This window comes from Callionymus lyra, chromosome 7 (genome assembly GCF_982586985.1).
Source record: "Callionymus lyra chromosome 7, fCalLyr1.hap1.1, whole genome shotgun sequence".
In the NCBI taxonomy this organism is placed as follows: Eukaryota; Metazoa; Chordata; class Actinopteri; order Syngnathiformes; family Callionymidae; genus Callionymus; species Callionymus lyra.
The window spans coordinates 9,943,802-9,971,513 of NC_141824.1; the positions used below are offsets into that span (position 1 = coordinate 9,943,802).

At 35.1% G+C, this 27,712-nt stretch overlaps 2 protein-coding genes across 2 annotated transcripts; both read left to right on the top strand.

Moving 5' to 3' along the window:
• Positions 1–293: 293 nt before the first annotated feature.
• prss59 (serine protease 59, putative) lies at positions 294–13,297 on the top strand. Its single transcript, XM_087794972.1, has 9 exons — positions 294–498; positions 1,133–1,314; positions 2,324–2,556; positions 2,919–3,054; positions 4,328–4,442; positions 9,163–9,361; positions 10,688–10,778; positions 10,846–11,048; positions 13,061–13,297. Exons 1-9 carry the CDS (start codon positions 310–312, stop codon positions 13,168–13,170), a joined length of 1,458 nt encoding a protein of 485 aa, XP_087651098.1. The 5' UTR covers positions 294–309; the 3' UTR covers positions 13,171–13,297.
• A 3,290-nt stretch (positions 13,298–16,587) lies between these two features.
• Positions 16,588–27,659, top strand: serpine2 (serpin peptidase inhibitor, clade E (nexin, plasminogen activator inhibitor type 1), member 2). Its single transcript, XM_087795031.1, has 9 exons — positions 16,588–16,764; positions 17,969–18,239; positions 18,296–18,523; positions 18,589–18,786; positions 23,651–23,849; positions 23,920–24,017; positions 25,337–25,423; positions 25,496–25,579; positions 26,617–27,659. The coding sequence occupies exons 2-9, from the start codon at positions 17,981–17,983 to the stop codon at positions 26,652–26,654; spliced, it is 1,191 nt and encodes a 396-aa protein (XP_087651157.1). The 5' UTR covers positions 16,588–16,764; positions 17,969–17,980; the 3' UTR covers positions 26,655–27,659.
• The last annotated feature ends 53 nt before the right edge of the window (positions 27,660–27,712 follow it).

Here is a 27,712-nt window from a genome sequence, read left to right on the forward strand (position 1 = left end):
AAAAAAAAAAGGGGTAACTAATTTTTTATTTTCTCATTTATTTGTCGTTATTTTCACAAGAGGGTGTTTCCTGTGAATTATTTATGTATTTTTATTTGTGTTTATTAATTAAAAAAGAATAATATTTGACGTATTTTTATTGCATCTTTTTTTTGCTATTATAATTAATTACATTTCCACTTTTAACATCAAAATCATTCGCAAAAAGAAATATAAGTTTGCTTATTTTTACGTCGTGGCTGGCTACAAATGTCACGTCATGTGACCATAAAAGTCATGTGACGCCTGTTTCTTCTCCTTGAGTTCGACATGGCTTTCGCGGGTCGCGTTGTTTTTCTATCTTTCCTCCTTTTCTGCCTTTTTGCAGCAGGACACGCTCATTCGAAAGGCTTTAAGAAATTCTACCGAGTGCATCTGACCAGTGTCGACCCAGAAGAGAAATGGTTCTCGCAGAAACTCGATCACTTCCGTGGCGCAGACGTCAGAGTTTGGAAGCAGGTGATTCTGTTTTTTTCATTTTATTTATTCTCTCTATTGTTAATCCGTTCGTTTAATTCAATATTCTGTGGATTAAGTAAGTTAACAGTGATTTAGAATGTTCTTCCTCTATTTGAGAGTTTACTGTGTGACGTCAATTCCCCCTTTTCCATCTAAAAATAGTTCACTACTGGACGATATTTATTATTGAATATTGTCAGGTTTGTATCTTCCACTTAATCTATTTAAAGCAACACATCCCCCCCAAAATTATTATTTAATAATAAAAAAAATACGTGAATGTCCTCCTTATTTAAATTAATGTGAATAAAGGCGTAATAATAAGTAAGTTAAAAGTATAAATAAAGGGTTTATTAGATTGTATTTATTATTAGTATATAAGAAGCTGAAAGTATTTATAAAACCATGTACAGTTCCTTCATGCCTTTGAAAAACCTGCCCGACAAAAAAGTCAAACCGAATTAGAGCTTGAAAAATATTTTATTTCCTGATTCTATGCATATTCTCATCATATCATTCTATAAGCCGGATCCGGCCTTAACACTAGTTTAGTTCGTCCCTCAAGGTGATTCAAAAAGTAATAATAATAGATTCTACTTCCATAGATCCCTGACATGTGTGTGTTTTGTTTCAGAGGTACTTTGTGAATGAAGCCTTCTACAAGCCCGGTGGTCCTGTGTTCCTGATGATTGGAGGGGAGGGTCCGGCCAACCCGGCGTGGATGAAGAATGGCTCCTGGCTCACCTACGCCGAAAAATTGGGCGCTCTTTGCTTCATGTTGGAGCATCGTTTTTATGGCAAAAGTCACCCAACCAAGTATGTTCATGTTTTAATGTCTCATCCAACAGTACAAGGGTGTTGCTGGTAGATTATCTACCGCTTTATGCTCATCACTTGACCTTTATGGAAGAACATCAGTTCTATCAGAAAATTGGTTGAATTTCAAAAGCTGAAACTTTTCTATTGAAATGTTGCTATTTTTTTTAGAATCTGTATTGAAAGGGTGAAGTTTTTTTATTTTTATTATTGAATAATTTAAATTAATAATTTGTTCATTGAACCGTTATTTCTTTAAATAAATATTATTGAATTAAGTCATTTAAAAACATTATTTAAAAAGTGATTGATTTTTATTTACACATATACTTTAGGTTTTAATTCCAATAACTTATAAATACATTTTCTAAATATAATCTTTTATTTATTCATAGCCTTTTAAATTCAATGTAAAAATGTGGGTATATTAGTCTGAAATGATTGGATTCAATAAGTCAAACATTAAATGTCAAATTGTTTTTTGTTGAATAATTGAATTTAACAATTTTGTTGAAATGTTAAATTATAATATTTTAAATGATTTAATTTAAAAAATATATATTGTTTGCAAAAAGTTTGCAATTCTAATCATTTTAAATTAATGATCTAAATTCTATATTTTTTAATTTTAATACAAAAATTTTGGCATAATAGTGCCACCAGACATTACCAAAGGAGTACCGAGCTATGTGAATAAATTGTACCTATATTCAATTATTAAAAAAAAAAAATCAACATTTCAATATAGAAATTATTGAATTAATTTAAAAATATATATTTTAATGGTTAAAATACATTTAAATGTTGTCTTTTCTTCAGAATTGACAGCTTAAATTGAATTATTAAATATGGCACTGATATACTTCCATACACTGAGTTATTGATGTGAAAAATAAGGAAAGAAAACTTATTCAATGAGGTCAATCTCGTCTGCAGCTTTTAGATTTTGTTGTTCCACCACTTGGTGGCGCTCGCGTCTTAAACCCCCCCTTCTCTTCTGTCCTCGCAGTGACCTGAGCACAGAGAACCTGCAGTTCCTCAGCAGTCGCCAGGCGTTGGCAGACCTCGCTCACTTCCTCTCCTCCATGGCCGAGTCCAGAGGTCTGTCCAACAGCAAGTGGGTGGCGTTCGGCGGCTCGTACCCGGGTTCTCTGGCCGCCTGGTTCCGGCTGAAGTACCCTCACCTGGTGCACGCCTCCGTGGCCACGAGTGCGCCTCTCCATGCTCAGCTCAACTTCCCAGGTACACAAATCACAAAAGTTCTTATAATAAGAATACATTTTTATATATTGTATTAGCTTTTAAAATATTAATACGACCCCTTAAATTAAAAGTATTCCCGAGCCTGCAAAATGGATTCAACAATAATATTTATATATTTTAATTGAGGAATTATGATTTTTCAGTTGTTATTTTTGGGGTTGTGTTCAATACTTTTTTTATTTACCTTTTTATTTTAGCAAAAGGCTGTTAATATTACATTTTTTTTTTCCATTTTTAATTGTAATTTTTATTATTATTATTTATTTAACCAAAACTTTCTTTTATTATTATAATCTTCCGCCTGTAATTGTAATAATTGTTGCCCTTTCATCTCCCGCTAGAGTACCTGGAGGTTGTTCAACGTTCTCTGGCCTCGGAGAACCAGGACTGCCCCCTGCTGGTACAGAAGGCTTCAGAGACCCTCGTCCAGCGCCTGAAAGACCCCAAAACCTACGCCAACATCACCAAAGATTTCAAGTACAGTTGACCTCACTGTGTTCTTATACATTTTTACCACACGAAAACGGGATTCTTAAAATAACAGGTTAATGAAAAAACGACTTTCTAAGGATGTTTGTTTTGTTAACACTTTAATCCCAAACTTAACTTTAGGATAATCGTTTGTTTTGTTTTTTTTCAACATATTTTTGTTTAGTGTCGAAGAGTAAAAAGTGATTTCAAACAAAAATAGGAAAGTTAAATTAATAAACAAAACAATAATAGTAATAATAACTCACTTTATTTTAACATATTTCCCTGTAAATATTATTAATATAATATAATATAATATAATAAATATTTGTTATCTCAGATTTCTGTCTTATTTTTTAATTTTGTCTCTTTCAGACATTGATGTGTATTTTATGGAAGCTGCTAGAAATATGAATTTGAGACCAATAAAGTATATATATCGTCTATAAAATATTCACAAATGTAGATGGATAAATAAATATATATAACTTGAATTAAATATGTAAACTAGTTGAATGAAGATGTAGAAAATGGAAATAATGAATCTCAATTCATTTGTGTGATGTACATATAGGTGTGAAAAAAATACAATAATATCATATTATTAAATTGAAAACAATTAAAATTATATTTATGTATTTAACAAATGTGTGTCCTTTAGTTTTTTCTTTTAAGCTTGAAGAAAAGAAAATACAGTTATTATATTATTATTTATATAACATACTTTCTATTGTGATATAGAAAAAAATATATACTTCTTCCTCCTGGTCTAAACATAAACTAAGAGTTTATTTTAAAAGGAAGAGATTCTATTACTGGATCAACCAATGAGCCGTTTCCATGACTGCACTTTAACAACATCCTCCTTAAAAGTGTTTAGAATTTATTTAGAGGGAAATCTGGCGTATCTTTCTTTTGCTTGAGTCACCGACTGTATTTGCTTCTTTTTATATTTAGAAAATGAGGGTGTTTAGCGACCAACATGGTGGATGACGCAGACGGAACGGCCTCGGTAATAACATGGCTGGTCTGTAAATTTAAACTTCAGCAGACGAGCACAAACAGGCAAATGTCACCGTCGGGCTCATCCGCCATCCTGGCTCTGTTAATGACAGCGTACCTTTACATTCAACTTTAGAAGGTTTGCTTTCAAAATTAGGTTTTCACAGAAATGATCAAAACATTTTTTCACCAAATCCATGTTATAGTTGTTTTTTTTTAATCCCACATACTCTCCTCAGTTTTCTTTTTCTCTTTCCTGCTTTATTTCTCTGCCCAGCTTGTGTTCCGAGCTGCAGGTCCAGACAGAGATGGACTCGGCCCACTTGCTGGAAACGCTGGCTGGCAACTTCATGGATGTGGTCCAGTACAACCTAGACAACAGAGAGTTTGAGGTAAGACCGGTCAGGGGGAGAAAGAGTCCAAACATGATGATGCATCCACTCAAACATGACGCTTCGTTCAAGCGACGAGAGAGTTTCCAGCGTCAACACCAATAAAGTTACTGTCGATAGTACATCCTTTTCTGCTCTATTTGATTATTTTTTACTAGATACCATACATAAGCAATGGTAGATAAAGTAGTTGTAACTGTATTACTGCTTTAAAATTAATTAAAAATGGAATGGGTGGAAGAAACACAAACTTTTATTACAGTAGAATTCCTGTGGTGCGTTCAAGAACACATATATTAAATATGCTAGTATATAAATATACTATACTAAAAGCCTGTATATCTGAACTCTTTATCACTTTAATGAAAAATTAACTCAAAGAAAACATATGAACTTTCTATAAATTGCATTTTATAGAAGTTGCATAAGAGGTACAGTTTTAATACAGCATTGTTCAGTTTTTTATTGTTGTTGTTTATTGGGGTTCTTTGATAAATAGTGAAAAAAAAGAAAAGAGGTGACTATTGTGTAAGTTTACGTTCCTAGGAGGTAAAGAAATATGCCAAAATTGGTAACGGCCTTTTGAGGCTCTCCTAAAATTGGCAATTTTTATTTGTTGTTCTTTCCTTTTGCTGAATTGTTTAATCACAGCTTACACTGGCCCATACACTTGAAAAATGTACTTGTATCCGTCTCTTACAATAAAAGTTACTTTCCCTAGTTAGTATTTACTTTGAAAGTAACTAGTAACTAAACGAAACTGTTACTTTTGAAAGAAATTAATCAGTTTTTATTTATGAAACCACTTGTGTGTTTACTCAAAACTTTATTGGTATAAAATACGTGTAAAATGGATCAGTTAAAAAAAAAGGGCATTATAAATGTCAAAAACGACAATTAAAAAAAGACACTCTTCAAAATTCATATATTTCATACCATACAGTTACGAAAACAAGAAAAGTGAATTTCACTGTTAGCATTAATTCCAGATAAGGATTTTCCACTAGCATTACAAGCACAACAACATCGCTAATGGAAGCATAACAGTGAAGGCCTTTTATCCACTAGATTAAAACCTTTCGGTAATACAATGATTTGTCATCCATTTTAGATAGTTTAGCTAAATTGTAAATTCAATGCCATGTTTGCTTACAAAGGGAAAAGTTTGATTCCAACTCCAGAATGACTGTAGCTAGCATTGTTAGCGGCTAGCTAAACTAACAATACCTCATCATAGTTATATTTTATATTTCTATTAAATGGCACGGTTTTTGCTAAACTGACATCTATCTAATGATCAGGAAGAAAATACAAATTAAATGTGTGTGATGCTTGAGACCTTGGCTCCTGGAAGGTGGAATCTATAGTTTGTTAAAAGAAATATGAAAACCAGAAAGTGCAAAAGTAACTGGGTAGTATTTCAAACTGCGAGATGGACCTAAAATGTTATTTTCTTTACTTTTAAAACATTTTGATCTAAAAAAATATATATTTTATTATTAATAATTATTATAGTTTGAGAAAATGCATATTTTTTAAATAATATGTCAGTTATTATTGGTTGCGTTTTCTTGGCCATGTTTTTGGGTAAAACTTATACTTGGAAAAAAAAGAAGTTTATGTTTAAAACGATGAATTAAAGTGAAGAAAATTATTAAAGTTACATTATGATTTTAGATACTTTAAATTTTCTAGAATTCATTAAAAACCTGCTAAAACGTTATATTAGAAGTAAAGTAAAAAATTAAAAAAAAGATGTTGCGTTTGTTTATATTCTACAAACAGCACTGTGTGTGTGTTATTGCCAGTTGCCCTAAATTCTTCTCCTTCGCCCCTTCTTCATTCTTCCCCTCTCGGGCCCTCTCGATGCCTGGAGGAGACGTGAGTCCGGTTACCAATAAGCTGATGTGAGCCAGTAACAAAAGGTGCTTTGGTCTCTTTGGTTTCCTGTCGCCCTGAGCTGAAGGGACGCTTATAAAAGAGCCCGAAAAAGAGTGGTGAGCCTCCGAATACACAGCGCTGGAGGACAAATGCAGCCAATGGCCGTCCCCCGGGGACACAAAGGGGCCGAACAGAGCCTCAGGTTTTTTTCTGGGACCCGGTGGAATGTTTCTGCTGAAGGTGTAACTCAATCAGAAAAGTGAGGGCAGTAGAGTCGGCGCGGGAGGTTATCAATGGAGGGCTTTATAGAATCCGGAAGGAAGTTACGCAACACTGGGGTTTGTACAAACGCTACCAGTTCCTCCTTTAATACTGACTTTACTCTCACGGGAAGTATAAATCTACCAACAACAAGTGTTTTATTTGATGCTCGACTACTGGATAGAATATTTTCTACAACGGAATCCTGCAAAATGAAATGCCAGACATGAGATCAATAACAATTCTCAGAAAAATTGCTTTTTTTTCATTAATTTTTATTTGTTAAACGTTGGCCCCTTTTCTTATGATTATATTTATTAGAATATTCTATAATAGATGCGTAGGTAGGTAACGTTTATTAATCCCCCTAAAGACACTCAAAATTAGTGTTTCAGTTCACAGCAGACACAAATGACAGATTCATAAAAACAAGAAAAGAAACAAAGCACACTAAAAAGAAGAAAGGGCAAGGGATAACAAAATCTAAGTGAAAGAAACATAAACAAAATAACATAAAAAAAAGATACAAAGACTAACAGAATAGAATCATCTTTTCACTTCACTCCTGCCCCCAAACTCAGAATTAAACAATCTTATAGCACGAGGAATGAATGAGTCCCTGAGTCTATTAGTGTTGCATCTAACTGACACCCCAAGTAATTGCTATATTTATATAATATAACACTGAATATAGGTTTATGCGTTGTATCTTTTCTTTCTACGATGACTATTAACGTCATTCAATTAAAACCTTTTTGTAAATCACAAGCTTTGGAAATAAAAAAACACTAAATACTAATAATAAACTAAGTAAAATAGTTCTATGTTTTAATAAATACAGTCAAAAGACTGCATGTGGCTTCACCACATTGAAATTGACCCGTGATATTATGACGTTCAACAAGCAGTTTTTGGCAGAGATTTTAGATTCTTTTCAGTTGATGGTAAAAAGACAGATCTTTATTCGCGTTACACTTTTTTTTTTTCTTTATTTTCCCTTTTTTTTTAATTTTATTATTATACTGTACATATTTATGTATGTGTGTGTGTGTATATATATATATATATATATATATATATATATTATAGTATTCTTACTTCTGTTTATTCAGTATATTTATTTTAAAAGATCTAATGATTCAAAAGCTATTATTTATTTATATTTATTTTCTGTTGGTTAAACACAAATTAGTGTATATTTGTTGGTGACATTAAATCAGTCGAGGTGTCTGACAGTCAATCACTTGTCCAGACCCGCTAAAGAGTTTAGTCGTATTAGTCTTGCTGCAGACTTGGAAACACTTGACCACAAATACAGACCTTGACGTCCTAACAGGGTAACGCTGTGGTGCCTGAAGTGCTGGTAATAAAAACTTAAAAGTCAAAGATGAAAAGTCCTACTGCTGATCTTTAAAAACCTTGAAGTTCAGAAATATTCTGTTGGGTCATGTGTTTTAATAATTTTTCAAAGCCAGCGGGTAGATTACTGACTTTTCTTTTGATGTCAATAAAAAAATTAAATTGCTTGTAAAGTACATGGACTTAATTCTCTGAGCTTAACTGAATTGTTGGTGGTTGTTTTCACTTGTAACTGATCCAGTCGTTCCAAACACAACTTAGACTCCCTCATTACCGCGCCCAACTTATGGTGCGGACAAAACGGTGAAGTCCCATGATGCCTTTCTACACACTGCTCTCACGATTGATTGGTCGTAATAATACCGTATTTAAATTGTACGACTGTGCTGTGTCAGAAATGATCGATGGTTGGCTTGGTGGCAAAGCCTAGTGAGAACCGAGACGGTTCTTCAGATTAATGACTTGAGTTTGCGAGTTTAAATACAAAAACACGATCGCCAGTTGTGATTGGTTGGCTGGGCGGCAAAGCGTTACGGGAGCTTGTTTACATCCCTGTTACCGAGACGGTTCTTCAGATTAATGACTTGAGTTTGCGAGTTTAAATACAAAAACATGATCGCCAGTTGTGATTGGTTGGCTGGGCGGCAAAGCGTTACGGGAGCTTGTTTACATCCCTGTTACTGAGACGGTTCTTCAGATTAATGACTTGAGTTTGCGAGTTTAAATACAAAAACATGATCGCCAGTTGTGATTGGTTGGCTGGGCGGCAAAGCGTTACGGGAGCTTGTTTACGTCCCTGTTACCGAGACGGTTCTTGAGATGAATGAGTCGAGTTTGCGAGTTTAAATACGAAAAAAATGATCGCCAGTTGTGATTGGTTGGCTGGGCGGCAAAGCGTTCAAGAGGTTGTTTACTTCCCCGTTACCGAGACGGTTCTTGAGATGAATGAGTTGAGTTTGCGAGTTTAAATGCATTTTGTTAAATGAAACTAGTGAATAATTAAATGCGTAACTACTAGAATTTCGGTAAATTCGTAACTACACCAAAAAAATCTGGTTCTGCTCGAGGTTTCTGCCTGTCAGAAGGAAGTTTTTCCCTTTCCACTGTTGCTCACTGTGATTCACTAGGAACTTATTTTATCGTTTATAGTGTTATTTGAACTGTAAAGTGTCCCTTGAGAGTGTTTTACTAAATCAAATTGTGATTTTGATTATTCCAGGGGGTAGTAAGTAACATTACTATCAAAGTACTGTGTGACGTGATGGGCGACGCCTCGCTCGGAGACCCGTACGCCCGCTACGTGGCCGTGGCCCGGCTGATGCTGGACACGTACGCCATGAAGTGCTTGGACGCCAGCTACACAAACAACCTCCGAGACATGACTAACACTTCCTGGGACGGGCCGGCTGCTGGCGGAGGTGAGTTTAACATTTGTTTTTGTTATCAGGTTGTTTCTGCAATTTCACCGTCTCCGGCTCGTACTTGTGGTCTCGCAATGTCAACGGATAACACGGCGGACCACAAAGTGGGACTTTGAAAAACGTATTTTGTGTCATAGAAGTTTTAAAGTCAGTTTCAATAACCTGAACGCCATGTTCTGCCTCTGGTGACTCACTCGATCGCCTTAGATCAATAGTTCTGTGACAATATTTGCAGTGAGCGCTCGACTATGGAAGTATATCAGTGCCCTGAAGAATATTGGCACATCATTTTTACACGTATAGTTTGATATACTAATAATACTTTATATAATAATTATTATAAATTATTATAATTTTCATAATGTATATATTTTTACACATATAATTTGATGTTCTTTTTCCAATCTTTCCAATTTTTATTTTTATAATTTTTTTATATTTTTTATTAATATATTATTTTTAATTCAATATAAAAATGTTGGTATAATTGTGCCAACACACAAAACCCAGAAAAATACTGAGCTACTTGATCAAACGTTCAGCCAATGATGGCACTAATATACCAAATATGTTTATATTAAATATAAAAGGCTATGAATATCATGAAATATTTAATTCAGAAAATCCCTTTTTTTTAATTATTGCAATTGGAATTCTAAGCTGTATTCTATATCTAAAGTTATAATTCTATATGTAAAGAATCAGTTATTAATTAGGAAAATACTTTTGAATTCAATTATTTAAAAAGAAATGACAGAAATCAGCCTTTGAATATAAACATTATTTAAATGAATTAAAAAAAATGCTAAGAAAAAAAACATTATTATATTATTATTTTTTTTATTTAAAAGTTTCAACATTTGAAATGTTATTTTCAAACATAAATGGTGGCAGTCATATATTCCACACAAACTTTATTTAAAAAAAAAAAAAAAAAACATAAAAATTGTGGTGTAACTAAAGATTGTGTGTGTGAAATAAAAGACTTTTACATTTCTTAATAAAGTTTTTTATGGTAAAATATATTTTTTTCTACTTATGTACTTAAGTATCTTTATTAATAAATGAATGAATGGAATGAAAGATTTGATATATTCAGATCATTCATCGTTTTCAATCTATATTTTTCTACTTGTACGATGACCTTCAGAAACAGTCAAAGGATGTTCATTCTTGACAGTGACTTGAACGATGACAATAATCCAGGAGTGCAGGTAGATTCACTAACTCTCCTGACCTTGTCACACTCTCTAGTAGAAATAGATTCTAGTCCAGGAGAGTCTTCGTCGTAAATCAACCAGAATGAACCAAACATGTTTTCAGGGAGACAGTGGGTCTACCAGACCTGCAGTGAATTTGGATTCTATCAGACCACGGACTCGCCGAACCAACCGTTCGCCGGCTTCCCTCTGGAGTGAGTCAACATTAATCCTGCTGGTCGTCTCCAACACTTCAATGTTTTCATGCTGATTCCTGGTCAGGTATCAGGTGAGACAGTGTGCGGATTACTACAACATCAGCGCCCAGCAGCTGGCCGAGGCCGTGGAGGAGACCAACGAGTACTACGGCGGCTACAAGGTCCGCACCACCAGGATCATCTTCCCCAACGGGTCCATCGACCCCTGGCATGCACTGGGAATCACTCGGGACATCTCCTCCAACCTGCCGGCTGTTTTCATCAAAGGTGATTTTAAATTTTGTTCAATATCTGTTAGGGCTGCACGATATATATCGGAAAAATATCGATATTGCGATATTGGCACGTGCGATATGCATACCGAAAACATGTCCGATAATTTAACATTTTTTATTGTATAAATCAAGCATTTCTTAAATGCGCACTTCGACCAATCAGTGTCACGTTCTGTAAAGTTGTTAATTTGTACTTCTATGTCTTGTTGTCGTTTACGTCTCCGTCTGGAGCTTTGCGGCGCAGCTTTCTAGGCTCGGTTGCTATGGCGAAGTGTCTTGCCGGTGCCCTGACTTGGCGCGGCTCAGTATATACACAGAAGTAAAACTATTTTATGATCTACTCAAACACTAGTGATCCAGTCACTCGTCTCTTTCAACCTCCTTTGCTGAAGCAACATATTGTAGGAACTTTTCATCTCGTCTCAGTTGTTTTCTTATAAGATCGTGAACTTCCAAACAAGTGTAAACCTGTCCGTCTTCGCCGTATTCTAACGAGCTAAGTTGTTAGCATCAGGTAGTTTATAAAGTGTTATGTGTGCGTGTACAAGGAAGTGGATTTATTATTGATTAAGTGATATCGCGACTCGCCGGCGGCTCCTCTCTGAGGTCGCTCAGTTTTTCGGGAAACTGATGCAAGTCCCGTGAGACTGAGCGTTAAAAGTGATATTTTTCTCCGATCATGTCTGCACCGAATAAAAGAAAGGGAAATATCGCATCGTTTTCCTTCTCTAAATCCCCGGACCTCCCCCACAGTACTCTTTTTTTTTTTTTTTTTTTTTTTTTTTTAGGTAAAAGAAAAAAAAATATCGCAATTCAAGACACCACTATCGAATATCGCACTTATTTCCATTATTGTGCAGCCCTAATATCTGTGTCATGTTGAGACCTTGTTGTTTATAAGACCTGGAAGTATGTTGTATAGAAGTCTATTATATTATGTTGTTTTGGAATCCAACACGGAATTCAATTGATGGGCTGGTACTTCAACGTCGCCATGTGATCGTCTGCGCGTTGCATGAGTGGCTTAAAGTTCTATAAAATGGCTCGGCACTCTTTTGGTTTTGTCTGGTGATACTATTATACCAACATTTGAATGTTGAATTTAAAATACTACCAATAAAAAATATATATACTTTGAATAATTGGTATTAGAATATCAAACTTTAATTTGGAAAATATTCAAATATTTTAATACATTATTAAAAAGACTAAAAGTATATACCACCTTTCAATATAAAAAAAATGTTGAATTCAATTATTTAATGAAAACAAAATCTACCTTTCAATATACACATTATTGAATTGAAATATTTGTTTAAAAACTAAGCAATGCTTAAAAAACATTTAAATATTTAAAAAAATGTAGTTTCCAAAATTGTAAATTGTATTTATTTTGATATTAATTCTAGATATAAGAGATTTTATAGATTTAATTTAAGAGGTTATTTTGTATTATTTAAAATAATTGTACAATACATCAAATAATGTACGTCAATTCTTTCCCCGCAAGTACTTTTTCCTGTCAAATTAAAGCTAATTTAATTAATCTTTTTCTAGTTTTTTTTCCCTTTTGGCCCCATACGAAAGTCACTGTATACAATCTCACTTCAGGGCTTTTATTGGATGGTTTGGCTCAAGATCCAGTCAATATTAGTGTTTAGGTTAAGATAAGAAACAGACTTGGAGGTAATTTTGGAGCAAACTTTAGTCACAAGCATCATTTTAACGTCTACCATAGTCTCGCCTCTTTAAATCTAGTGAACTGTGATTTACCTCAGTCACTCTTAAAAAATATATAATTGTTTCGAGTCGGTCGTCCTTGTTAAAGACTGACATTCTGCTCCTGGTTGTTCACCATCACTGAAGCCAAAACCACTTTCCCAGAGAACAACAATGACTTGCTTGTTAGACTCTAATTTTACAAGTTGTGCGATTGTTGGCTAAAGTTGGAAAAACCCAGTTCCACCACGCTCCTCTGTAAACGCTCCCATGTTTCCCCTCCAGGAACGGCCCACTGTGCCAACATGTACCCGGCCAGGTCCCAGGACCTCCTCCAGCTGACCATGGCCCGGGATCACATCTTTCTTCTCCTCCAGAAGTGGCTGAAGGACTAGTCGTCGTCATCATTGTCGAGCACTTTAAAACCAACTCATGCCACTTTCACGATTTAATGACAGCCACACCAATAATGTCCATCTGTTTTTTTGGAGCTAATCAGAGAATAAAATAAAGATATTTTTATGACTTTGTTTTTATTTTCACCCCTAGAAGAAATGACTCGGAGTAAATGTGTCTGAACACGGTTTTGAAGGCGAGAAGAAAGTTTTTATAGTCATTAGTAGCAGATGGTTGATGGTTTTGAATTCAAATCTTTTAATTAATATGCACAAGGTTGATGAGCATTTTCTTTTTTATAAAAACAAGACACCATCAGAGAACCCAGTTGATTTATAAATGTACTGTATATGAATGGCAAGCTTGCTTCAGTAAACCAAATAAAAATGGACTAATTAATTACATTTTGATTTTTTCCACATGTTAAAATATAGTGCATGTGTGAAATCAAGTAAAAATTTGTAAAGTGCTTTTCTCAGACCAGGCTCAAGACAACATAAGACAAACACAGCAGCAACCAGATAAAAAAAGAAATGAATAAAAGTGTCTTCAGATGTTTCTTGAAGGAGTCAGTAGATCATCAAACACAGAGATGGTTCCAAAGCTTAGGAGCAACAGTTTGGAAGGATTTCTCTCTTCTGGTCCTGAAGCGTTTTCAGGAACCATCAGTAGATTCTGATCCACAGACCTCAGAGCCCGAGCTAGGGTGTAAGGCTGGATCAGAATGTACTGATGGAAGGTCTGACCATGAATAGATCTGAAAGTAAGAACCAGAATTTTAAAGTTGATCCTGAAAGAAACTGGCAGCCAGTGAAGAGTTTTAAGGATCGGAGAAATGTGAGTTCTTCTACTAGAGCGGCTCAGAATTCTTGCTGCAGAGTTTTGTATGAACTGCAGGCGAGACAGATCCTTCTTGTTTAGACACCAAGATGATGTCAATTGATGTAAATTACTACATTTTTTTAAAGGTTGAGACATTAATACTGTTTGAATTATAAATATAGTTTGTTAAAAGATCGTAACTTTTTTAAATTGTAAAACCATCAAAACAACGTTTAATATGTTAAATAGTTTTTAATAGTTATTATTGTAGGGGTAAGTAAGTAACACAAATGCACTATATAAATAGACATTATTATTATTATTTTTATTATTACTATGCAAAAAAAAAAGTTGGTAGTACAATTAAGGTAAAGTAGTAATAATTGGAAAATCCTGTTTTCCTTGTTTTCCTTGTGTTGTCGTCATGACAAACAAAAGCATATATATATACTGTATATATATATATATACACAAACAAACAAATATAGCTATATAAACACTATAATATACATAATACATCAAGACTTTCAAAGGCATTGTTCACTAAAGCAGAAGTATTACAGAGAAGCTCAGATGTTTTCATAGCAAGTTTTGACTCGTCTCTCGTCTGATGACAGTGTAGCAAAGGTATCGCTCAGATCTCCAGATGTGAACATCGAGATTGATGATCAAACATGTTCTTTGTTTCCCTCCTAGATCTGTGCAGTCATTTGTTGAACCACCATCTTATCCTCGGAAACCACTTCCCTTCTGTGTTTGTTCTCGCAGCCACCTCTGCATCCCAGTGGGACGTTTGTTCTTCGTGTCTCACCAGATCTTTTGTCCCTTAAACCTTCTTCTTCTTCTCTCCGTCTTTACCCAAGAGTTCATTCTGGAGTCAGTGTCTCATTAGAGCTTCTCCGATGTATCTCTCCTTGTTGAGCGGTGGGAGTGATAAAGTCATCTGCTGTTTTTAAAAGAAATATTTAATGGAAATTAAGAAGAATATTATGTAAATGCTATGCACTAAAAAACAAACAAAAGAAGCGCTTAAAAAAGTAGCTTTATTTTTTATTTTTGTTCAGGCATCATCTTTATTTTTGCATTAATCAAAATGAGAGACGTTATTTTGAGGAATTGGCTTCATTAATATTTAAAAAAAAGCGACCTCTTGTTTTTATTCTTTTAGTTTAGACATAATTTATATTCTTACATAATTGACACCAGAGAGTTTATTCCAATGACTGCACTACTTGAGTTTTTATAAGAGTTGTTAGACCTGAGAAAGAGACATATATTTTTTTTTGTTACAACATTTATACACAACTGTTACAGAATATAAGTTTGTTGAGGAGATCACATTTTTTACTGATAACTTTGTTATGAAACGCTCTAGATAAATAAACATTGTTTGTAAACACAACTTAGTTCTTTAAGAGGCCTGGTTAAGTGTCTTTTTAGGAATTCAGAATATGCATTTAACTGCGTTAGAAGTGCGTAAAAAAAACACCCGACGTGACCCCCAAAACCCTTGGAATTTAGGGACAACTTCACTCCATGGTCACCCTTTATTGTTACTTAAATCTATTTGTTTATATCCATGTTCTGAGCAGATTTTAATCTTAAAAGTGTTTAAAATGCCCTCCATAAATATTGTAACATTTCTCCAGAATACACTGATGTCGTTTTCCAAATATATTAGCTATCTTTTTGTCAAAGTCTGACGTATCTGAAGCTATATTTATGTTTACTTATGCAAAATGTTAACTCAGCATTTATATTTGTTTAATTTTCCCCTTAAAACAAACCGTGTTTTCAGGTAAAAGTTCTGTTTCTTTCGACTTCTGGAACCTCAAAATGATTCATATGCTGCATCACAATGAAACGAATAGAAAAAATGACCAAAGGACCAAATAAAATTGTGAAAGCAAAATCACCTGGACAGGTGTTTTTGACAGCAAAGAGATTTTTAGAGGGCACAACCCACATAAAACCCTCCGTGACTCTTATCGTACAACTTAATGTATTTTATTTAAAAATAAAATAGCATCTTAACTAAATTTTTACTTAAATTAAATGACTTCATATGTGTTGATTTATATGGAGATGTTTAGAACAGTAACAACTTAAAATGGCATTAAAATATGGGCCGAAATTTAAAATTGTGTTTGAAACAGGCAACAGTAACTTAAAGTTGACAGAGAAACTGTAGCAGCCAAAAGACAAAAAAACAAAATAAATATATTTCTTCCATTTATTTTTATTATTCATTACCAATTTCAGGACCAAAAAAAAATAACATTCTATATTTATTTCCAGCCATTTTCATCTGGCACTGTAATAAAACCAATTTTATTATTTTCCAAATTGTATCATCTACCATCTATAGACAATGTATGATACTGAAAGTTCTCACCGGAAATTGATCTAAAATTGGTTAAATATTGGGGTCCACACAAGTTTATTATTAATATACAATCTTCTAAGTATTTTTCGAATGTCACTGAAAGGTTTGCTAATAAATGTGAGCAACAAAGACGCGTCAAGTTTTTCGTTTATTTTGAAGACGAAACGGAAGTTGTTTCTCACTCTGTTGCTTGCTGTGAAGGCGGAGTTGTTCCGCGGCAGACTGTGTGGCGTCTGTGTCGGTGCTGGACTCGGTTTTTTACCTGTTTAACTGTCTTTATATTTCCATCTATCAACTGCACGAGTGTGGGCTGTCGGTTCGAAAGCGTGAAGAAGCGAAAAAAAAGGCGAATAGGATCCGAAATTCTCAAGTTATTCGCCGAGAGGTGAGTTTTAACGGAGTCTTGAACATCCTGCACAGGTACAAGGATACTTGAAACCCTTTAAAACCTTCTCGCAAGTACCGCAATAATTTATTTTATTCGTGTTTTCTGTCATCACAAGTTGATCTGTGAGAAATATTCACGTTTTCTTCTCTTTTTTTATGATTGCGTTGTTGTTTTTTGTAACTTCTCCTTTGAATAGACGTGTTTTTTTTTGTTATAAAATACCAAGAAATAGTTTTGCACAACATTGATGACAAAACGCATTTATTTAGATTTTATCTAATAGACACCACTGTGAGAATAACTTAAAAATATATATATTTAATTGATTTCAATATAATTTGTTTCTTTGTCTCCAGCATTGCACTAAATAGTTCTTTTATCTCAATTTTGGAGTAATACTTCTTTATTTTCCCGTTTTTCAGATTTATTCTAATGATGTTTTAAAGTACTTTCTACAGATGTATTATGGTATTTGTAATAGTGCATGTAATTGATTGATGAATGGAGAAATACTCTTCAGGTTTTCCTTTTGAATTAGCTTTTTATTCACCAAGCTTACGTCATCTTGGCAATAAAAATAAATGACTCAAAAGGATACTGTTGACGTCAGGACTTTCTTAAAGGAATTTATAACTGAAGTGGGAGTTAAAAAACAAAACAAAAAAGTGTTTAGAGCAGAGGAGTCAGAGATAAATTTTTATTAATATACATATTCTTTTATTTAAAGTGCTTTTGAGCATGTTCAGATTTAGTTTATTTAAACATATTTGTTTTACTCGACAAGAGAATTCTGGAAGAAACACAGGAATACAGAAGTCAATTTAGATAATTTATCATAATTACATCAATCTTAATAATCTTTTTTTTTAGTGGCAATTCATCTGCCATGTCAAAGTACTTCTGGACTTGGGTCAAGGCGAGCCTGGATGTTGACGACAAGGGTTTGTGGTTTAATGACCCGTGAGTTGCCTCGCTGGTTGCTCTGTTGACTTCATTGCTCAGGAAGTCATGGAAGCTCAGACAAATGTGTTACTCGCCATCAACGAGGAACACCAGGGTGAAGACGTTAATGATTAAAAATAAATTCCATTATCATTACAACCGTTCATAAAAAAAAAGAAGGCTGTTTTTACCAAAGTTCTGGGAGGATTTCAAGGTTGATTAAGTGACATTTTCATTGTTTATTTTGTGTCTTCTCCAGGTGCCATCCAGGATGGAGAGGTGTCTGTTGTTCACGTGTGTGCTTCTGACCGCGAACGTCTTCCTCGGCGTTCTGTCTCAAGCTCCGTCTTACGGGGAGCGCGGCTCCAACCTGGGAATACAGGTGTTCCAACAGGTGGTCAGCGCCAAACCCCTGGAGAACGTGGTGATGTCCCCCCACGGCGTGGCGTCCATCCTTGGCATGCTGTTGCCCGGCGCTGACGGCGAGACCCGGAAGCAGTTCCTCGGCGCTCTACGCTACAAGAAGAACGGTAACTGTTCATGGACGCATTAAGGGATATTTAAAACATGTTCCTGGTCCGAGCAGGTCCTTACAAGATGCTGAAGAAGCTCCACAAGCTGCTCACGACCAAGTCCAACCAGGATAGCGTGTTGATCGCCAACGGCATGTTCACGCAGGAAGGGTTCCCCATGGAGGAGGCTTTTGTGGAGACCAACAAAGCCAACTTCAACTGCGAGAGCAGGAGCCTGGACTTCAGTGACACCCAGGAGGCAGCAGACCTTATCAACGCGTGGGTCAGCAATAAGACCAAAGGTGTGTGATTTATTATTCAACATGTTACCGTCTCCTACTTGACCCTCTTTTGTTCCCACATTCAGGTCAGATCTCCAGCCTCGTCAAAGCTGACATGCTGGACTCCACTCTGACACGCCTGGTCGCCGTCAACTCCATCTTCTTCAAAGGTCTTTGGAAGTCCCGCTTCCAACCCGAGAACACCAAGATGAGGCCGTTCACGGCCGGCAACGGGAATGTTTATAAAGTTCCGACGATGTCCCAGCTGTCCGTTTTTAACATCGGTAAGTTTCCTTACAACACCTGGCCTTGGTTTTGAATGTATTTTTTAAATTAAGTAGTTATTCAGTAGTAATTCAGTAGTTTTCTTTGGAAAAACTTGCTTTAAGTGACCCGACGAGTAGCCTCATTATTGCAATATCAGCCCTCGTTGATGAACTGTATCCACCTTTCCTAATACATTATTACAGCTGAGAGCTTGGTTGGTTTTGCAGTGTATTTTTAATGAAAAAAGATAAACTACAGATAGTTGTACAGGAAACCTTCAGTACTTCTCCAAGTCTACCATAAGAAGGATTTCAGGGATAAAAAATTGGTGGTGTATATTGGCAAAAATCTGTTGAGACGATACGTACCACGATACAGGGTCAACAAAACGATGTACTTTGATACTGTAGTAACAAGGATATATTTGTAGTATTGCCGAGTACTTGACTCTGGTGTTGCAGGATTTACACCACATGACAAGTTGTAACTGCTTTCATTTGTTTTGAAACCAAAATATGTTCCAACATAAACTTTAAAAGCAACTTGAGTCACTGTATCCTCTTGTCCTCAGTCACCGCCGGGCTTTTATTTTTCCTTTAGCAGCAGAGGCAGTATCTACAGTAGCTGCTGGAAGGTTAATCGCAACACAAAAATGAACAAACCTTCAATATTTGCATGTTAATAATAATTAATAATAAAAAATATTTTTTACACACACTCTATAGAAATATTAACCACAGAAAATGAATGATAATAAATAAAGTATGATTTGAAAGCCAACAAAGTAAAAGATGGAATAAAATGAAATAATAAAAATTAGACAAATTTGATACAGTGTTTTTAAATATCGAAAACAGTATCCTGGAAAAAACGTATGTTCCTCATACTCCTTTTCAGATAAGTACAAATAAGGGATGTCAATATAGATCATGCAAGTGGTTGATATTTTCAACCCGGTCCAAGTTCCTAGCCCAGCCTTGTATAGTATAAAGTATATGTATTAAGAGTATTAGTGGTAAATCTGGATGAATACCTTTGTAAAAGGCTCAAAGTGAGAAAAATAAGTAAAATAAAAATGTACTTTTGCTAAAGATACACTTGTTTTTTTGTCCTTAAATCACTTTTGTTTTTGTTTTCTCAAAATCAGCCTTTTTAAAAAAAATGGTATTCTGGGTCTCATCTTGCATTGTAGGCAATTTACATTTTGGTGAATTTTAAACTCGTTGATTTTGGGGTTTAAAGCTCTTGAGGGCTACTTAAAATGATGTAGTGGCCCCGATTTGGCACATGTTGGGATTCTGTGATTTGACTTTTTTTGGTCCTAATTTCTTTTTTTAATTATATATTTTGACTCTTCTTTAAAAGAGAAAATGTTTTTATTATGTTATATTTATTCTTTTCGACCATATCTAGCCGTTTACAGCTTCCTGGAGCTGACAGTAGGAATCTGATATGATCTGGGGTTGATTTTAAATGACACGATCAGGCCGTCACGCGTCTAATTTTAGACGTGCTGAGACTGAAGTGCGAGTGTTGACTGGACGCTCATCTCGAGTCAGTGTGAATAGACAGCCTTGTTTATTGACCTCATCAGGGAAATGTGTTGTTTGGTTTGTCTTTCCCATATCTTATAATCGAAAAAAAAGGGTCGCGTTAGCATGACAACGGTGGCCGTATGAGGCCTGGATGTGATTCTTTTATGGACTACAAATGGTTTGCCCTCAGTAAATATTGCATTTCCATCCCTTTATTGTGTTAGACTTATTAAATATGTCCAGCAGTTCCAGGCTTTATCAGATCTTCTGATCTTCCAGGCAGACCTCACTGTTCTCTTGCTGTTTCTCTTTCTCTGGATTTGTCTTGATGAACTTCCCTCTGAACTCACTCAGGCTTCTGTTGTGGCTTCATGGTAAAAAAATCATCAAAGCACCTGAAAGCTCATCGGCAAAAAAAAGATTCCAACCAAATCCCCTGAAGTAAACTGCTGCGTCCAAGACTGGAAAATAATCTTGTGATTGAACAAGAGAGTTGTTTGAAACGAATACATGTGGAAAGAAGAACTGCAGCAGCAGTGAGACGAAGATGTTCCTGCGAGAGAAAAGTTTGAAGATGGTTTTGTTATGTTACAAACGGACGGACAGACAGAAGACACAGACAGACAGACAGACAGACAGACAGACAGACAGACAGACAGACGACAGAGACGGATGACAGAGATGGACAACAGACGACAAAGACGGACGACAGAAATGGACAGACAGAGACGGACAGACGGACAGATAGACGACAGAGATGGACAGACATAGACTTACAGACAGACAACAGAGACGGACAGACGGACAACAGAGACAGACAGACAGACAGACAGACAGACGACAGAGACGGATGGACAGAGACGGACAGACAGACGACAGAGACAGACGGACAGACAGACAGACAGACAGACGACAGAGACGGACAGACAGACGACAAAGACGGACAGATAGACGACAGAGATGGACAGACATCCGTGACGGACAGACCGACAACAGACGGACGACAGATGGACAGACGGACGACAGAGACGGAGAGACAGACAGACAGAGATGGACAGACCGAGACAGATGACAGAGACGGACAGACAGACGACAAAGACTAACGTGGAATAGAATCATCTTTTCACTCCTGATAGTACGAGGTATGAATGAGTCCCTGAGTCTATTAGTGTTGCAAGATGGATCTGACTGAACAGTTTCTTCCTCAGATTTAGCCAATTAATGTTTTCTTTTTATATAAATATCCTTCGGAGAGGAATCCAAAGATTAGAAAACGTATTATTTTCATTACAGTGTTTTTGTTAAGCTAAGAAGCTACACAATAATAGAGAAGAACAAAAGCACCAAAAGTAAATCTTTCTTAGTTTATTTCATGTATATCTGTTTCAGGAAAAGGTACTTATTAGAAGAAAATGTTTACATATAACCACGGTCGCCTTCTATGAAATGGTAAAAACGAATATTTTCCCTAAAAAATGTTACTAGTTCAGTAGAATGACTAACAGGACTTTATATTCTGATTTTATTTTTATTCTTTGAGGCTCAATTTATATTTAGTATCTCAGTGCTTGTCTTTCTTCTGCTAACAAATTTCCGTTTAATGTCTCATCTTCCTTATCTTAAGTCACCATATCACCATGAACATTAATCTCCTTTAATTGAATGTAAAAATTCCACATTTGTTTTAAAACTTTCATGGTCCTCTGTTATTTCATTTTTTTAAAGTTACTTCTTGACATTTGGGAGAAGAAACTGTAAGTTTGACATCTTTTTCTTTTTTTTTCCGCTTGTTTTGTACATCTGGGAACACCTGTCGACTCTGAACTTACTTCCTGTCAGACACGGTGCTGATGAGCTCCCTCGCGACTTCAGCCTGGTTTCAGTTTCACTGGATGTTTCTGATTTTATCATGAAACACAGAACTGAAAACATGTCATGGAATAACATATAGATAGATAGATAGATAGATCCATTAAATGTGGAAAAATGGATCAAATGATTATTAGACACCCGTTTAAAAAGATGGAACAAAAGTATATTTTAATTCACTTTATTGATTCATTTGAATATTCCAATTTCCAAAATCTTTTTTTTATATTATAATATCTTACCTTACTAAGAGAGAAAAGTAAATTTAAAAATGGTGTCATCTTCAAAATTAACTTTTATCTGACATTGCTGACTTGTCTTTCGATTGATCTTTTATTTGTATGTATTAATTTAGGTTTGAAACGGTTTGCAGGCTTTAAAAGCTCATTTATCTCTTTTGATTTACAGTTTGTGTATGAAATGTTGAATGTTGTCTCCTCTGAACCGAGCTTCTAAATCCTTATTTACATCTTAACCTTTTTTTTTTAAATTAAAAGAAACATGATTTAAACTAGAAGAATTCCATTTCCAGAAGTAAATGCAGTGTGAATGCTGACTCTGATGAATCTGTAAACTGAAATACTTGAAAGTACTTTATTGGTATTTAAAGTAAAAACAAGTGGCAATAGTTGAAATGATGGCATGAAGAAGAAATACTGATTTGGAAACGTTGAAATGAAGTGAAAAAGGTTGAGAAGAAGAAAAAAATAGAAAAGGAAGAAGAATAAAAAGGAGAAGAAGAAAAATTTAGAATTTGTAGTAGAAGTAGTATTTATTAGAAGTAAAATACGTAGTAGAAGTATTAGTAGTAGAAGAAGTAGTGGGAGTAGAAGAAGTGGTACAAGTAGTAGTACCTAGTAGGAGAAGTAGTATTAGTAGAAGTAGTATAATTAGTAGTAGAAGTAGTAGTTATTAGTAAAATTAAAATAAGTAATAGAAGTTGAAGAAGTAGTAGAGTTATTAGTAGAAGTAGAAGAATCAGTAGTAGAATTAGAAGTATTGGGATAATAAGTAGAAGTTGAATAAATAGTTGCAGAAGTAGAAGAAGTAATGGTTGTAGAAGAAGTAGCACAAGTAGTAGTAGAAGTAGTATTAGAATAAGTATAAGTAGAAAATGTACAGAAAGTAATGGAATTAGTAGTAGAAGTAGACAAAGGTGTTTTTAAAGTTGAATTAAGTTTCTAGGTGTGAGTACTTGAAGGTCAAAGTGGAAGGAGTTGAAACATGAGTTAGAGTTTTATCAATTCAAATAATGTGGTAGAAAAAGAGTAGAAAAAGAGGAATAGAAGAAAGAGTTGAAGAGAATTCAGGTCAGAAGAACAAACGTGGATCTCAATACTGTGAATGCTGAAGACACTATTAGTCCATTAAATACTCTATAACAAAATGTATTTATTTAGACACAGTTACTGCGAGGCGAGTGAAAACAAACACAAATACTAGTCAAACGTGGTTGTAATCCCGTGTGTCTCTCCAGGCATGCCCACCACACCAGATGGCATCGAGTACCGAGTGATCCAGCTTCCCTATCACGGGAACGTCCTCAGCATGTTGATCGTGGTGCCGGTGGAGGAGGACACCCCTCTGTCGGCCGTGACCCGCCACATCAGCACCGGCACCGTGCAGCGCTGGTCCAAGTTGATGAACATGAAGAAGATCCGACTACTCATCCCCAAGTCAGTGCCACGAAAACGAGACGTCATATGACTTTGACTTTTTGTCTGAGGTTCGGTTGCTCGTCCGCAGGTTTACCGCCGAAGCCGAGGTGGATTTGAAGGAACCCCTGGAGGCCTTGGGAGTCAAGGACATGTTCAGTGCGGAGAGGGCCGACTTCAGTCATCTGAGTGAGTGTTGGATTGATAGACTTGTAAATTAACCAACATACCAGGGTTTTAGTAGACAGAACTTTAAGCTCATTTAACTCTTGGAGACAATAATAGTGAAATATTGTGCTACAGTGCCACCTTGTGGAGCAACTATCGAAAGACACGGTGTTGCGGTGGGAAATTAAAATTCCTCAGGGGCCTTCAAACCACTACACAGGAGCAGAGAACCTCGATACGATGGAGGAAAAAAAACACACACAAATTTAAAAAAAAAGATGATATAATGCTAAATATCTAGTGGTAATCACATAACATAATAAAATGTAAACCAAAACATCCTCATCTGTAATTGCATTGTATTTTATATAGCTTTTTATTAAAAAAAAAGATCTCAATATTCAGTCAAATACTCGAAAATGGTAAAAGGAAAAAAAAAGATTGTTAGTCGTCAGAAACATTTCTACATCTTTTGATCAGTTCCACTGTGACCTCAAGAGGAGCGCATCTCCCTCTGGAGATCTCCTCATGGAAATTGATTATTCAGTTCAAAGCAGACGATAGTTTCATAAAAACAATGACAAAGTGCATATAAAGAACAAAGTGCAAGGGATGGCAGAGTGCAAATATAAATAACATAAACAACAAAGATCAAGGGAAATAACACAAAGAAAGGATACAAAGATTTACATAGAATAGAATACAGGCGTGCTCTGGAGTGCACGAATGCTCCTCCCATGATGCAACACTAATAGACTCAGGGACTCATTCATCCCTCGTGCTATTAGATTGTTTATTTCTGAGTTTGGGGGCAAGAGTGAAACTGGAACGTGAGGCATTTGTTACTGGACCACATGGAATGAAAAAAATATTAATATAATTTCTGTTCTATTGATTATAACTGTAAAAAAGGTGTTTTATTTTTGAAAAAAAAGATGGTATTTTCTCAGAAGTAACATTAGTCTGTGACCCTTGACCTCTGTAATACTCGTTTCTGTCAAGTTTACTCCAATAATAAACATGTAAACCAGTGGAAATGTGTGTCCACCAAACAGGAAGTAAGAGTCTGATTGTGATATTGCTCATATTTTTTAAACTTTCTACCAAACAAATTCCTAAACTTAAACATAATTTTACTCCTAAACATCCATTATCTCTCTTCCTTATCTTATCTTAAATAACTTTATTAGGTCAGCGCATGAGACACTTTGTTCTAAACACAACATAGGATTTTTGTGGTGACAGTACATAATAAAAGAATGAAATGAAAAAAAAACACAAACCAAGTATTAACATGAACATGGATCTACTTTGACACGCGTGTCCTAATGTCTCCACAGGCTCCGAGTCCGTCCACGTGTCCAAGGCGCTCCAGAAAGCCAAAATAGAGGTGAACGAAGACGGGACGAAAGCAGCAGCTGCCACTTGTGAGTGTTTTTGTTTTTGTTTGGACTCTTGTGTTGATCCTTTCCTTCATTCAATCATTATTTTGTGCACAGCTGCTATTTTGATGGCGCGCTCGTCTCCTCCGTGGGTCAACGTGGACAGACCTTTTCTCTTCCTCATCCGACACGACCCAACAGGTGAAGACACGTATTTGTTTCTACCGATGTCTTTGATTGTGTTTACTGCTGCAGTCATGTGAGCGAGAAAATACAAGTAATCGTTTTGTGAATGCTGAAGGCAGAGTTTCACTCTTACTCTTCTGACATAAACTTTGTATCGCATCTACTTCAAATTTCTACCACTTCTTCTACTCCCACTACTACCTCTACCACTACTTCTTCTACTTCTACTTCTACTACTGCTACTTCTACTAATTATTTTAATACTGCTTTAACTACTTGTACTTCTACTTTTACTAATAATTTCACTACTACTTTCACTACTTATACGTATAGTTTTACTACTAATTCTACTTGTACTTTTAGTACTAATTCTACTAATAATTCTACTACTACTTATACTTATACTACTAATTCTACTTATACTTTTACATCAAATTGTAGTTCTACTAATACTACTTCTACGACTAATTCTACTACTGCTTTAACTACTTATACTTCTAGTACTAATTTAACTGCTACTTTCCCTACTTATACGTCTACTTTTAATACTAATGCTACTTGTAATTTTACTAATAATTCTACTATTACTTATCATTTTACTACTAATTTTACTATTAATTATACTTTTACTAGTAATTCTACTACTGATTCTACTACCTATAACGTATATTACCAATACTACTACAAATTTTACTACTAATTCTACTTATAGATTTACAACTAATTGTAGTTCTACTAATACTATGTCTACTTCTTCTACTCCAACTACTTTTACTTCTATTACAAATTCTACTATAGAATATAAGAATAAAAAAAGGGTAAAAGGATAAAGAAGAAGAAAATTCTTCTTCTTCATCCTTTTTTTTTTAATTTTTATTCTTCTAAACCTTTTTCACTTCATTTCAACGTCTTCACCTCAGTCTATCTTCTTTACACCACCATTTCAACTGTTTCCACACATTATTACTTTGAATACTAAATTAATACTTTCAAGCTGCATTTTCTCCTGGAATTGCAAATGTCCTAGTGATTGATGCGTCTTCTGTCTTCAGGCACCGTCCTCTTCATGGGTCAGATCAACGAGCCGTGAGGAGATTCTTCAGCGAGCGACAGAACGAGCTGAAACACTGCCATGTGTGAACACACTCTTGTGCACACACATCGATGGCAAACATGTGGATAATATTATTTGATGTGTTGCTTTTTATGGTACACCTTTTGTTTCATGTGTTTTTTGCGGGCTTGTTATCTGCCTGGCCATTTTAATTTTTTTTTATTTTGGATACTTTCTTTAATCTTTTTACGTTTTTAAAAAATACTTTGATGTTTGATGTGATCTTTTTCGTGTTTTACAAACTTTGGAGTAGAACGATGTTTCTTAAAGGGATGGTTCAAAATATATTTTCTACTCGCCCTCATGTCGACCAAGGGATGAATCTGTGTTTTTTGGAGTTATAGGCAGAAATGTTTGTCCATATGAGGGTCACGATCATTACTCACTTTTCTTTGTGCAAAAAATACACCAAAAAAATCATCCAAGTAACGAAATACTGCTCATCTGTAACGTCCCTCTTGTTTTGAAGCCTCGACATGACAAATTGCGCCGAAAAAAACACTCATTTTAATATTGTTTTTAGTCTCACACACTCCCAGTGTCATTGCGTATGCAAGAGATTTATCTACATTCCAAACAGTTATATAATCGAGATTTTTATTTTTTTTAATTGAAATTATTTCTTTAAAACAAGAGGGACATTACTGACAGACAGTGTATTTTTGGTGTATTTTTGAACAAAGAAAACTGATCATAACTGCATAAGGATTAACATTTCTTCCTGTAATTCAACGAAATTAAAAATAATCCCAACCTTTAGTCGACGTGAGGGTGAGAAGAAAATGAGTTTGAATATCTGCTGAACTATCACTTGAATTGTTTCCTATTCTATATTTCCATAGTTTTACCTAAACTTAAGCAGCTTCAGTCTTTTAAGTTATGATATTTACGATATTCTCTAAATATTACAAGCAGTTTTTTTGTTGTTGTTGTTGCTTCAAATACAAATAAATAAACCAACGCGATTAAGGCGCTAATTCATCTCTGTTATGGTTATTTATATATATATATATATATATATATATATATTTATA